The sequence below is a fragment of the Lampetra fluviatilis genome, chromosome 48 (assembly GCF_964198595.1).
Source record: "Lampetra fluviatilis chromosome 48, kcLamFluv1.1, whole genome shotgun sequence".
In the NCBI taxonomy this organism is placed as follows: domain Eukaryota; kingdom Metazoa; phylum Chordata; class Hyperoartia; order Petromyzontiformes; family Petromyzontidae; genus Lampetra; species Lampetra fluviatilis.
The window spans coordinates 2,465,160-2,479,994 of NC_136322.1; the positions used below are offsets into that span (position 1 = coordinate 2,465,160).

The 14,835-nt window shown below is 58.0% G+C and overlaps 1 protein-coding gene across 1 annotated transcript in view; it reads right to left on the reverse strand.

Annotated features, from left to right (window-relative positions):
• Nucleotides 1-3,047: 3,047 nt before the first annotated feature.
• The window catches only part of DNAH1 (dynein axonemal heavy chain 1), a 184,833-nt gene continuing 173,045 nt past the window's right edge, over nt 3,048-14,835 (reverse strand). Inside the window, exons 76-81 of the mRNA XM_078877706.1 lie at nt 13,553-13,683; nt 12,538-12,682; nt 10,302-10,511; nt 7,886-8,198; nt 4,877-5,002; nt 3,048-3,567 (exon numbers count right to left, since the gene is read on the reverse strand). Coding sequence (XP_078733832.1) covers nt 4,881-5,002; nt 7,886-8,198; nt 10,302-10,511; nt 12,538-12,682; nt 13,553-13,683 — 921 coding nt within the window. The 3' untranslated portion in view covers nt 3,048-3,567; nt 4,877-4,880. The remainder of the gene's footprint in view (nt 3,568-4,876; nt 5,003-7,885; nt 8,199-10,301; nt 10,512-12,537; nt 12,683-13,552; nt 13,684-14,835) is intronic.

Genomic DNA, 14,835 nt, shown 5'->3' on the forward strand with positions numbered 1-14,835 from the left:
GGCAGTGGCAGCTGCCGCTGCCCCGTACATCGCCATGCCGCCGGAATGGGCCGCGGGTGCTGCCGCGGCTCCACCTGTCGCTGCGCTCACGGGGCCGGCCACCGGCGATGCCGCGGCTCTGCACCTCGCCGTGCCTGCGTCCCTTGTCATGGATGATGCCGCGGCTCCGTGTTATACCGCCGCGTCTTCGGCGTGGCCCATGGAGGCTGCAACGCCGTGGTGCCTCGCCGCGTCGTGAGAGGTTGCGGCGGCTGCGGCCGCTGTCCCGCACCTCGCTGCGCCGGCGGGGTGGGCCGCGGGGGCCGCCGCAGCTCCGTGTTATACCGCCGCGTCTTCGGCGTGGCCCGGGGAGGCCGCAACTCCGTGGTGCCTCGCTGCGTCGCGAGAGGTTGCCGCGGCTACGGCCGCTGTCCCGCACCTCGCTGCGCCGGCGGGGTGGGCCGCGGGGGCCGCTGCAGGCCCGATTTATACCGCCGCATCTTCGGCAACGCCGTGGTCCCTCGCCGCGTCGCAGGACGACGCCGTGGCTTCGTACGCCGCCGCTGACAGGTGGGTCGCGAAAGCGCAGGTGCCTTCACACCTCGCTGCATCTACGGCGTGGCCCATGGGGGCCGCAACTCAGCCGCACTTCGCTGCGTCTACGGCGTGGCCCATGGGGGCCGCAACTCAGCCGCACTTTGCTGCGTCTACGGCGTGGCCCATGGGGGCCGCAACTCAGCCACAATTCGCTGCGCCTACGGCGTGGCCCATGGGGGCCGCAGCACCACCGCACCTTTCCGCGTCTTCGGCGTGGCCCGCGGGAGCCGCAATGCTGCCACCGCCGCACCACGTCGCGTCCGCCGGGTGGCCCGCAGGTGCCGCTTGGCTTCCACACCTCGCGGCGCCGCGCGGCCAATGGCAGCGCCGGTTACCCGACGTTGCGCCGTTTGTCGCGCAAGGGGGCGACTGGTCGGCCTTCCAGGACCGGTTCGACGCGGGGCATACATGTCGGTCGGCTGGTCCATGGAGGAGGCCTTGCCGGCGCTTCCGACCTGCTTGGACGAAAGGGCTCGGCAGGCCTTCAAGTCCATCCATCCGGCCAATCGGGCTACACTCCCGGCGGCCTATATCCAAATGGCCAACGTTTTTGAGCCGCCGTCCACCGCGCAGCTAAAGTTTTCATTGCGGCGGCGGGAGGAGGGGGAACTGCCGCTGGCCTTCCGCTGCTCGCTCCTGGCCCTGGCACAGGCTGCATACCCTGACCTGTACGGCAGGGCACTTGATTCTATGGCCTTGGGGAAGCTGCTTGACCTGGCAAGGGAGCTAGGAATTGCTCTGTCGATCAACAATGATCGGCAGATCACATCCTTGGCGGTCGCCGAAAACATTCAGGCGCACCTCTCCCTCCGCCAACGGCCTCAGATGGCGGCGTGTGCGGGGGTCCCGGCGCCGGACGGGGGGGTCACCTCTCAGGGGGTGGACACCCTCGCGGCCCTGGCGGTGGCCGATCGTCGAGGAAGGGGGGCGGGTGGTCGCCGTCCGGAGCAGCGGGGGCGGCCGGGACCTTCCCGTCCACAGGAGGCGGACACGGTGGCCTGTTTCCGCTGTGGTCAGCGGGGCCACATTGAGCGGGGCTGCCGGAATGCCCCGGGGGCCTTTGGAAAAGGGACTCCACCTTCTCCCAGACCCTCCTTGGCATCGGGTCCGGGGCCCCAGGCCCCTCCCGAGTGAGGCCGACAGAGACCCCCCGGTCACCGGAGGCCACGGCGGTTTGCCTGTTGCCCGCTGACGGGCCACCTGCACGGGAGACGGACATCATACGGGGGAGCGGGCCAGCAGCACATACCCGCTCGAGGGAGATGCGGCTCCGGTGACGGCCCTGATGGCCGTTCAGCGGGCCCAGCCCCTGGCGCCCGTTCGGCGCTATCCGGCGGATGAGGCCTTCGGGGTCTATTTGTCTTGTTTTTTGTTGTTGCTGTTCTGCTTGAGGGGCCGTGCTGCCCTAAGGTTTAGTTTCTAGCAGCCGGTTATACCTTCAGGCACACGAACTCGTGAATATTCGGTCTTCGGTCCGGTGTGGGGCCCCGCTTGTGGGGTGCTTGCAGCCGGGTCGGCTGTTTTTTTTCACGGGGGGGGGTGATGTAGAGGAGTAGAGGAGAGTGGTGGCGTCGCGTGCGCTGTCCGGTGCTGTGACATCACGGGACGTGGGGTCGCACGCGCCGGGCAGTGCACGTGACGTCTCGCCTCAGAGGGTATTTAAGGAAGACCCCGTGACGTAAGCGGGGTCACTGGAGGAACGGGGATAGTGGAAGGGGTGAAGAGGGAACCCTTATAGTGATACCTGTTAATAAACCCTGGCGGAAGCCCCTAACTCACCTCCGTCTCCGAGTACCTCCGTCTACAACAGCAACAACTACTTAACACATGTCTAATGCGAGCGTAAATGGGGTTGCTGCTGGACTCTGGCCCAATCACACGACCCGGGGTATTGGGGGCGGAGCCCGGTATGGGGGGCGTGTGGGAGGGGCCGCCGTTCACCTCGGCTCCAATGGGAAGCGAGGTGAATGGAGGTGGAGCCAGCAGGGCAGTATGGGAAGGCCGGATCTGACGATCCGGAAGGGAGGAGTCAGGGTCACGTGGGAGAGAGGTTATAGAGAGGAGCCCGGAAGAGATCAAGGCCAGTTGATGGAGTGAAGAAGCGGGACCACGTTGGGTGGCCGCCGTGCCATCAGCCACGTGGCTGATGGGGCTTCGGCACACCGTCGGCCAGCGGTGTGCGGAGCGGGGAGGAGCGGAGCGACTGACGGGAGAGCGCGTGTGGGGCGCGCTCGAGAAGGAGCTAACAGAGGAGCGTGCGGGGCACGCGAGAGGAGCGTGCACGGCACGCGAGAGGAGACGCTGGTCCCTTGTCAGGACCAGCGGGGTGTGAGGACAAGTGGAGGAGCTGAGGAGGGAGCGCATGCGCGGGGCGCGCGCGAGAGACGACGCTGGTCCGCGGAGGAGACCAGTGGGGTGCGGAGAAGAACCTGAATAAAAGACAAGCGAAGACCAGCAGTGCCTGACGGAGTCTTTTATTACATATGCATCATGTTGTTGTTGTTGTTGTAAGCGCTCTTTGTAAGACCAGTGGAGTGAAGCGGCACAGAATCTCAAGGACTCCTTTCGTGCCACAACGAAAACGAAGCGGCCTTGCTGGGGCGGGTCGCAGGAGGACGGCGAGTGGGAAGCAACGACGATGACAACGATGATGATGACGATGATGATGATGACAATGATGACGATGATGATGACGATGACGTTGATGACGATGATGACGATAACGACGATGATGACGACGATGATGATGACGATGATGACGATGATGACGATGATGACGATGATGACAATGACGACGATGACGATGATGACGATGACGATTGATGACGATGACGATGATAACGATGACGATGATGACGATGATGATGACGATGATAACGATGATGGCGATGATGATGATCGCTGCTGTGAGATCCCAGGTTGAGGAGGCAGGGCGGAGGAGGGAGGGTGGAGGGAGGGAGGGAGGGAGGGGGGATGGGGGAGGTCTGCACCCTAGGGAGAGAGACGGCGAGATAGTTAACATCTCATCAGGGTCGGGATCGAACTCACGACCTCCTGCACACCAGGCGAGGTCGTCAACATCTCATCAGGGTCGTGATCGAACTCACGACCTCCTGCACACCAGGCGAGGTAGTTAACATCTCATCAGGGTCGGGATCGAACTCACGACCTCCTGCACACCAGGCGAGGTAGTTAACATCTCATCAGGGTCGGGATCAAACTCACGACCTCCTGCACACCAGGCGAGGTCGTCAACATCTCCCTGGCCACCATGGCGAGATGTGAACTATCAGCTGAGCGGCGGCGCTGCGGTTAGCGTGCTAGGCAGGCTGCACTCCGACAAACCCGGCCAGAGACCCGAGTTGGATTCCCGCTCACGGCCACCACCACCACCGCCAACGCCAAAACCCAGTGACAGCGATTATCTGGACAACCGTTTGCCCTGTGCCCCCTTTCCCCAGGGTCGAATCAGCCTCAAGTGAGAGCCCTGTGTGGTGGTGGTGTGGAGTAGTAAAGTATCGACACTGGGGGAGAGACAAAGGCGGCCGGGCGTGGTGCTGGCCACCCACCCCCGCTGTGTATGGCGCCACAGTGCCGGTAGCCTTCACAGACGCTGCTGCTGCTACTCGCTACTGACAGCACCTTGCCCTGACAGTCTGTTACAGGCTACCTGTATCACCACTGTACCACCACTGTATCACCACTGTACCACCACTGTATCACCACTGTATTACCACTGTATCACCACTGTATTACCACTGTAGTACCACTGTACCACCACTGTATCACCACTGTACCACCACTGTACCACCACTGTATTACCACTGTATCACCACTGTATCACCACTGTATCACCACTGTATTACCACTGTATCACCACTGTAGTAGCACTGTATACCCACTGTATCACCACTGTAGTACCACTCTAGTACCTAGTAGGGGGCCGTCCATAAATGACGTCACGTGATTTTGGACGATTTTTGACCCCCCCCCCACCCATCGTTACACGGCGTCACAAAAAGTCAGACCCCCCTCAAATATGACGTCACAAAGCTCTGCCCCCCCCCCCTCCAAAATAAAACATTCTTCAAATCGCTTTAAACTATTGTCATTGTAGTGCGTATTGAATGTGGCGCTGCACTCTGATGTTGTAGGAGAAAACATATTAAAAAGTCTATTTAATTAAGTAGAACGTGTTGCGCATTTTGATGTGACGTCACATTTCTCAACCGCCCCCCCCCCCAGGTGCGTGACGTCATTTATGGACGGCCCCTAGTGCCTTGAAGTACCACTGTATCACCTGCTCAGTAGTCGAGGGCGCACAGCAAGGCAGCTCCACGCTTCACCCAGTGGCTCTGCTTGCGGTCACTCGGCAGGTCAACGGCCATCACGAAGTTGGTGGAGTGACCGGTGGTGGACAGCGTTCCTGTCCACCATCATCGTCATCATTGTCATCACCATCGTCATCACCATCACCATTATCATCACCATCATTGTCATCACCATCATCACCATCATTGTCATCACCATCGTCATCATCATTGTCATCACCATCATCATCACCATCGTCATCACCATCGTCATCACCATGACCATCGTCATCACCATCATTGTCATCACCATCATTGTCATCACCATTATTGTCATCACCATCATTGTCATCACCATCGTGAACATCATCATCACCATCATCATCACCATTATCACCATCATCACCATCGTCATCATCACCATCATCATCACCATCATCGTCATCATCACCATCATCACCATCATTGTCATCACCATCGTGAACATCATCATTATCACCATCATCATCATCACCATCGTCATCACCATCATCACCATCAAAATTGTCATTATCGTCATCATCACCATCGTCATCACCATCATCACCATCATCACCATTATCATCACCATCATCACCATCATCATCATCACCATCATTGTCATCCCCATCGTGAACATCATCATCACCATCATCATCACCATTATCATCATCACCATCATCACCACCGTCATCACCATCGTCATCATCATCACCATCATCATCGTCATCACCATCATCATCACTGTCATCATCACTGTCATCATCATCATCACCATCACCCCCCATCAACAACAACAGCTGACATTCACCACGGCGCTTGTGCCAGGCTTGGTGCACTTTGAGGCCACATGAAGTGTCAAACGCCCGCTGGCAGGTCACGGAATAGGCCCAACAGGTGTCATGGGGTCGACTGACTGAGTTGACCAGTAGATGCACCACCTGTGCCCCCCCCCCCCCCACTGTGCCAACTTTCTGTGTTCTAGCCGCCCGGAGCTCCACTCGTTGTATTTGTCGCTCCTCTCCATTGTTGCTGGAGGGCGACTGCCTCCAACTGCCCAGTCGCAGCGTCCTTCACGAGCCTCCTCCACAGAGGCCGATCTTGACACCGCTGGTACCAGTCATCGGCAAGTCCACTCAGCTCCATGTCCTCATCACTTCATCTACTCTCTAGCGCGTACCACTCACTCGCTCACTCACTAACTCATCCATGCACTAACTCACCCACTCACTAACTCACCCACTCACTAACTCACCCACGCACTAACTCACCCACGAACTAACTCACCCACTCACTAACTCACCCACGTACTAACTCGCTCACTCACTAACTCATCCATGCACTAACTCACCCACTCACTAACTCACCCATCATCTCTTCTCCAGCCCATGTCTTGCCCATTTAGCCCCCTCAATGTGGCCAAACAGCTGCTTGGGCATGCGGTGGACGGGCATGCTGGCTACCAACCAGTGCAGCCTTGCATGCCGGAGGAGCTCACCGATAAGATTGTGTCCAGATATTTCAAGGATTTGTTAACTCCTCACACAATCAACTACATGGTCCAGTATCCGCTGTTCCATCACTATATAGTCTAGTAGATGTTCTTGCTTGGACCCGGCATGCATCCATGATGTGTAGATGACGCGTCAATGCCGGAACTGCATGTTGGTAACACGCCCATGGGCTGCACAGAAGTTTAGCAGCCTCCTACCGTTGTTATTGAGCTGATCTAGCTCATGCCTTCCAATCACTCCAGACCAGGTGCCAACATTATAACCAACTCGGGCATTAAAGTCACCCAACAGGATGACTCTATCCCGAGGGGCCACTTTAGCTCGCACTTGTGACAGGAGGTCATAGAAAGCATTCGACTCATCGGTCTTGCCTGCATCCCGCCACTGATGTTCATCTTTGGTGGGGGCGTAAGTAACCACGACCACCACTCCTCGCCTCCGGTTGATGGGAAGGGGAGCCCACAGTAGCCTGGGGCTTACAGCTTCCCACACCTCACCTCCATGCTCCCGTGCCCCCTTCATTCTTTTGTTCAGAAGAAGAGCCACTCCCTGTTGTTTGGTAGTCTCCTGCCCCGAGTAGAGGACTGTCCACCCCTCATGGTGGCAGGAGCCAGAACCGGTTCACCGGACCTCCTGAATACCGCAGAGATCCAGGCGGTACCGGTCCAGCTCCCTACAGAGGAGTGGCAAACATCTCATCCGCAGTGAGCGTTCGAACATTCCACGTGGCCACCCACAGTGGCTTTTTGTTGTTTCTGGAGGAGCCCCGTGGGTAAAGATTCAGTCTCCTGGCTCCGCCAAATTGGGTTTGGCCAGGAGACGTCATAGACGCCTGTTCCCCCGGGGCCTTCGGCACAAGTTTGTAAAGATTTGTAACACGTGGATTAGTGATAGTTAGGTTGAAGGTGGAGGGATTACCAGCCCCTTGCACCCATCCAGAGCCCCCATTTGGCTGATGTGGTGGCAACAAGCCGATTATCACCACCACCTTCACTAGACCATCACCACCACTAGCACCATCATCATCATAACCACCATTACTATCACCACCATTACCACCACCACAATCACCGCCACCACCATCATCATCACCACCATCATCATCACCACCACCACCACCATTATCATCACCACCATCACCATCACCAACACCACAATCACAATCATCATCATCACCACCACTACTATCACCACCACAATCACCACCACCATCACCACCATCACCACCATTACCACCAATACAACCATTACCACCACCACCATCACCGCCACCACCACTACAATCACCGCCACCACCATCATCATCACCACCACCACCACCACCATCATCATCATCATCACCACCACCACTACTATCACCACCACAATCACCATCACAACCATTACCACCAATACCATCACCACCACCATCACCACCATCACCACCATCACAACCATTACCACCACCACCCCGTACTCCCCACTCACCAGCTCGCGCCAACGTCTTGTAGACGGGGCAGCAGTAGACTCCGGCTTCTGCGTCGCCATCGCCGCCATCGCCGTCGAGCCCTCCCTGCTGCTCCCCTTCCTGCTGCTGCTGCCGCTGCTGCTGCCGCTGCTGCTGCTGCTGGACACGAGGCCTGAGCCACAGCACGGCCATGGGGGTGTGGAGCTGCCGCGGCAGCGACTCGGCCAGGAGGCCGCTGGGCGCGTCCCAGCGGGCGCCCTCCAGGAAGAGGCCCCAGATGTAGCAGCCGTCGGGCGGAGGCCTCACCAGGGCCTCGGCCGGATCGCGCATCACCTGGGGGAGAGCGCAGCGGGAGATGTTCACTACCTCGCCCAGTACGCAAGAGGTCGTGGGTTCGATCCCGATTCTGGTGAGATGTTAACTACCTCGTCTGGTATGCGGGAGATCGTGGGTTCAATCCCGATTCTCGTGAGATGTTAACTACCTCACCCAGTACGCGGGAGATCGTGGGTTCGATCCTGAGCCTGATGAGATGTTAACTACCTCGTCTGGTACGCGGGAGGTCATGGGTTAGATCCCGATTCAGTTGAGGTGTTCACTACCTCGTCTGGTATGCGGGAGGTCATGGGTTCGATCCCGATTCTGGTGAGATGTTAACTACCTCGCCCGGTATGCGGGAGGTCGTGAGTTTGATCAAGACTCTGATGAGATGTTCACTACCTCGCCTGGTACGCGGGAGGTCGTGGGTTCCATCCCAACCCTGATGAGATGTTAACAACCTCGCCCGGTACGCGGGAGGTTGTGTGTTCAATATCGACCCTGACGAGATGTTCACTACCTCGCCTGGTAGACAGGTCATGGCGTTCGATCCCGACCCTGATGAAATGTTGACTATCTCGCCTGGTACGTGGGCGGTAATGGGTTCGATCCCGACACTGACATGATGTTAACTACCTTGCCTGGTGTGCAGGAGGTCGTGGGTTCGATCCTGACCTTGATGAGATGTAAACTACCTCACCTGGTATGCAGGAGGTCGTGGGGTTTGAACACGACTCTGATTAAACATGTTGTATATCTGGAGTTTGCCTGTCTCTCTCTCTCGTTCCCTTGACGAGATGTTAACTACCTCAACGGGTATGCAGGAGGTCGTGGGCTCAATCCCAACCATGATGAGATGTTGACTACCTTGCCTGGAACGCGGGAGGTTGTGAGGTTCAATCCCGACCCTGAGGATGCCTGTTGGATATTTGTGGTGGCTAGAGACCAACAGAGACCCATAAAGACTCAAAGATACCCACATACACCCAAAGAGACCCACAGAGACCCATGGAGACTCAAAGAGACCCACAGACACCCATAGAGACCCACAGACACGCATAGAGACCCACAGACACCCATAAAGACCCACAGATACCCATAGAGACCCACAGACACCCATAGAGACCCATAGAGACCCATATACATCAATGAAGACTGATAAATTACCCATAGAGACCCACAGAGACCCATAAACACCCACAGAGCCCGATAAACACCCATAGAGACCCATAAACACCCACAGAGACGTATAAACACCAATAAAGACCCACAAACACCCATAGAGACCCACAGAGACCCACAGAGACCCACAAAGACCTACAGAGACCCACAGTGACTCATATACATCCACAAAGACCCAATGACACCCACAGAGACATACAGAGATCCACAGAGACCCACAGAGACCCATAGACACCCACATAGACCCACAAAGACCCACAGAGACCCATATGAACTCACAAAGACCCACAGAGACCCAGAGACACACAGACACCCATATACACCCACAAAGACCCACAGAGACAAACAGATACCCATATACACCCACAGAGCAGAGGTCGCAAACGGGTTTTGATTCCTTACCCGTACCCGTACCCGGCCGCACCAGGGTCACAAACGGCTACCCGTACCCGTACCCGGCCGGGTACGGGTAGCCGGGTTTCAAGTAGGGTACGGGTATCGGGTACCCGGTTGCGACCTCTGCCACAGAGACCCATAGACTCCTATAGAGACCCACAGAGAGAGACGGAGTCACCTGGAAGGTGAAGGAGAGCGCGTCGATGGCGGTGCCGGTGCGGCGGGTGTGGTTCTGCAGGGTGCTCGTCAGGAAGGCCCATAGACTCCCATAGAGACCCATAGACTCCCATAGAGACCCATTGATACCCATAAAGACCCATAGAGACCCATAGAGACTCATAGACACCCACAGAGACCCATAGACACCCACAGAGACCCATATGAACTCACAAAGACCCACAGAGACACACAGATACCCACAGACACCCATAGAGACCCACAGAGACCCATAGACTCCTATAGAGACTCCTATAGAGACCCACAGAGACCCATAGACTCCTACAAAGACCCACAGAGACCCACAGAGAGAGACGGAGTCACCTGGAAGGTGAAGGAAAGCGCATCGATGGCGGTGCCCGTGCGGCGGGCGTGGTTCTGCAGGGTGCCCGTCAGGAAGGCCTGCGGGAAGAAGAGGCCCCCAATCCAGAAGGAGGCCGGGGGGCCGTCGGAGGCCGCCCAGCGGCTCACGAAGTCGACGCGGCGGGACAACTCGGATAGCCATGGAGCCAGCGGCTTCAGGGAGGGGTACGCCTGCAGTGGGGCACCACCGGCACGAGCGTCATACCAACATCACCACCACCAGCACCACCAGCACCACTAGCACCCATCACCACCAGCGGCACTACCATCACCACCAGCACCACTACAATCACCACCACCACCAGCACCACCAGCACCATCACCAGCACCACTACCACCACCACCAGCACCACTACCATCACCACCAGCACCACCACCAGCACCACTACCATCACCAGCACCCACCACCACCAGCACCACTACCACCACCAGCACCAGCACCACTACCATCACCACCAGCACCACCCACCACCACTACCACCACCACTACTAGCACCACTACCATCACCACCAGCACCACCACTACCACCAGCACCACTACCATCACCACCAGCACCCACCACCAACATCACCACTACCACCAGCACCAGCACCACCACCACTACCACCAGCACCACTACCACCACCAGCACCACTACCACCAGCAGCACCACTACCACCACCACTACCACCACCAGCACCACCATCACCACCAGCACCACTACCAGCACCCACCACTACCAGCACCACCAGCACCACCACCATCACCACCAGCACCCATCACCACCACCACTACCACCACCAGCACCCATCCCTACCAGCACCACTACCATCACCACCGCCACCAGCACCACCAGCACCAGCACCACCACCAGCACCACTACCATCACCAGCACCCACCACCACCAGCACCACTACCATCACCACCAGCACCACCAGCACCACCCACCACCACTACCAGCACAACTACCATCACCACCAGCACCACCACCACTACTACCACCACCACCACCACCAGCACCACCATCACCACCAGCACCACTACCAGCACCCACCACTACCAGCACCACCATCACCACCAGCACCCATCACCACCACCACCACTACCACCACCAGCACCCATCCCCACCAGCACCACTACCAGCACCACTACCACCACCACTACCACCACCACCACCACCAGCACCCAACACCACCAGAACCACTACCACCAACAATACCACCACCACTACCACCACCACTACCACCACCACCACTACCACCACTACCACCACCACTACCACCACCACTACCACCACCACCACTACCACCACCATCACCACCACCAGCACCCAACACCAGCAGAACCAGCGTCATACCACCAGCACCACCACCATCACCACCAACACCGTCACCACCATCATCATCATCATGACCACCAGCAGTATCACCACCACCACCAGCACCACCGCCATCACCATCACCACCATCACCAGCGTTTCTTCGCATCCCCATGTCTCTGTCTCCCCGTGGTGTCTCCGTGTCTCTGTGTCTATGTGGTGTCTCCGTAGTGTCTCTATGTCTCTGTTTCTGTGTCTTCGTGTCTCTGTGTCTCCGTGGTGTCCCCATGGTGTCTCTGTGTCTCTGTCTCTGTGTCTCCGTGTCTCTGTGTCTCCGTGGTGTTCCCATGGTGTCTCTGTCTCTGTGTCTCCGTGTCCCCATGTCTCTGTCTATCCGTGGTGTCCCCGTGGTGTCTCTGTGGTGTCTTTGTGTCTCCGTGTCCCCGTGGTGTCTCTGTGTCTTTGTGTCTCTCTGTGACTCCGTGTCTCCGTGTCTCCGTGGTGTCTCTGTGTCTCTGTGTCTCCGTGGTGAGTCATCTTGGCCTGCCACAGTGCTGGCACGGCGTTGGTGTAGAGGCTGTGAGCCATCAACTCGAGCTCGTACCCTGCACCACCTGTGGTGTCTCTGTGGTGTCTCTCTGTGTCTCTGTGTCTCTCTGTGTCTCCGTGTCCCCGTGGTGTCTCTGTGGTGTCTCTGTGGTGTCTCTGTGGTGTCTCTTGTGTCTCTGTGGTGTCTCTGTGTCTCTCTGTGTCTCTGTGGTGTCTGTGTGTCTCTCTGTCTCCGTGTCTCTGTGGTGTCTCTGTGTCTCTCCGTGTCTCCGTGGTGTCTCCGTGGTGTCTCTGTGTCTCTCTGTGTCTCCGTGTCTCCCTGTCTCCGTGGTGTCTCCGTGGTGACTGACCTTGGCCTGCCACAGTGCTGGTACGGCGTTGGTGTACAGGCTGTGAGCCATCAACTCGAGCTCGGAGGACATCACCACGAGGCCCTGCAGAGCACGCAGCAGGGCCTGCAGGCTGCAGCGCACAGCCTCCAGCAGACGGTTGTAGCTGCACGGCAGAGACGCGGGGAGACACACGGGGAGACACGGGGAGACGCGGGGATGAAACACGGGGAGACACGAGGAGACACGGGGAGATGCGGGAAGACACGGGGAGACACGGGGAGACACGGGGAGACACGGGGAGACGTGGGGATGAGACACGGGGAGACACGGGGAGACGCGGGGAGACACGGGGAGACGCGGGGATGAGACACGGGGAGACACGGCGAAACATGGGGAGATGCGGGAAGACATAGGGAGACACGGGGAGATAGGGGAGATGCAGGGAGACACGGGGAGACACGGAGAAACACGTGGGTGAGACACGGGGAGATTTGGGGAGATGCAGGGAGACACGGGGAGACGCGGGGAGATGCGGGGAGATGCAGGGAGACACGGGGAGACACAGGGAGACACGGGGAGATGTGTGGAGATGCAAGGAGACACGGGGAGACACGGGGAGATGTGGGGAGATGCAGGGAGACACGGGGAGACGCGGGGAGATGCAGGGAGACACGGGGAGACACGGAGATGAGACACGGGGAGACACGGGGAGACGCGGGGAGACGTGGGGATGGGACACGGGGAGATGTGGGGAGACATGGGGAGATGCAGGCAGATGTGGGGATGAGATGCGGGGAGACACGGGGAGACACGGGTCCTGCATGCTGTAGCAGGCATTGTCAGGGTGGGGATCGAACCCACGGCCTCCTGCATACCAGGCGAGGTAGTTAACATCTCCCCGCCACCGTGGCGCCCTTGACCCAATAGCTTTGCCTTTGTCTACTTCTCAGGTGCCGCGCGCTACTGACGGCACTTGCCCCTCCAGGCCTGCTCGAGGCTACCTGCGGGAGCTTTGCCCCCGGCTGTGACTCACCGCAGCACCTCCTGCACCAGCACCGTGTTCATGGACTCGTCGTAGCGGACGGGGAACTTCTCCACGAGCTCGCGCTCAGCCAGCGGCACCGGGACCTCGTCGAGAACGCGCCTAGCCACCTCCTCCACCACCTACAGAGAGACAGACACATAGATACACACGGAGACACACAGAGACACACAGAGACACACATAGATATACACACAGATATACACACAGAGACACACAGATACACACACAGAGACACACATAGATACACAGAGACACACAGAGACACACATAGATACACACACAGAGACACACAGAGACACAGAGACACACAGAGACACACAGAGACACACAGAGATACACACACAGAGACACACACAAAGATATACGCACAGAGACACACAGAGACACACAGAGACACACAGAGACACACGGAGACACACGGAGACACACAAAGACTCACTCACTGAGACTCACAGACACACACAGAGACACACACAAACTCACAGATATTCACAGAGACACACTCAGACTCACAGAGACACACAGAGACACATTCAGACTCACAGAGACACACATAGACACACACAGACACACAGAGACACACAGAGACACACAGAGACACACAAACATTATTCACAAAGTACCCCAAGTGCTGTAAGCGAGCACCTATAAAAGCCGGCACGGCACACGAGGGGGTGGGTGGCCATGTTTACACACTGCACCAGGTACTCATTTGAGGCCGAGTCGACCTAGGGGAGGCCCTGGACTGGTTCAGATAATCGTCACTGGTGTTGGCCATGAGCGGGAATCGAACCCGGGTCCGCAGGTTCGTAGCGCAGCGTAGCGCTAACCGCTACACTACCTCTCCCCTTCTTAGAGAAGGGGACCACCAGGGCATCCTTCCAATCCTGCGGAACACGTCCTGTGGTACTGTAACGCCATGAACACGCGGTGTACCTACCTGCACTAGCGGACATACGTCAGTAGGGGGTGATATGTGGGCCACCGAGGTCCCCCAGACAACAGGAGGGGGGGGGGGGGGCTGGGGGAATGTTCTAGGATCCCCTGGAACACTCTGGAAGGGAGGCATGGCTAGGGCCGGAGAGACCCGGGGAGGTGTCTAAAAGCTGGATCCCTGAACGGGTTCGGCAGTCGTCCCGAAGCCGGAGACTGAAGACCGGGCTTAGAGTTAGACCCTGGGTAGACCCCCAGACCTGCTGTCCTTCTCAGGGCCTGGACTGAGTGGGCCAGTGGTCGGACCCTGGGTAGACCCCCAGACCCGCTGTCCTTCT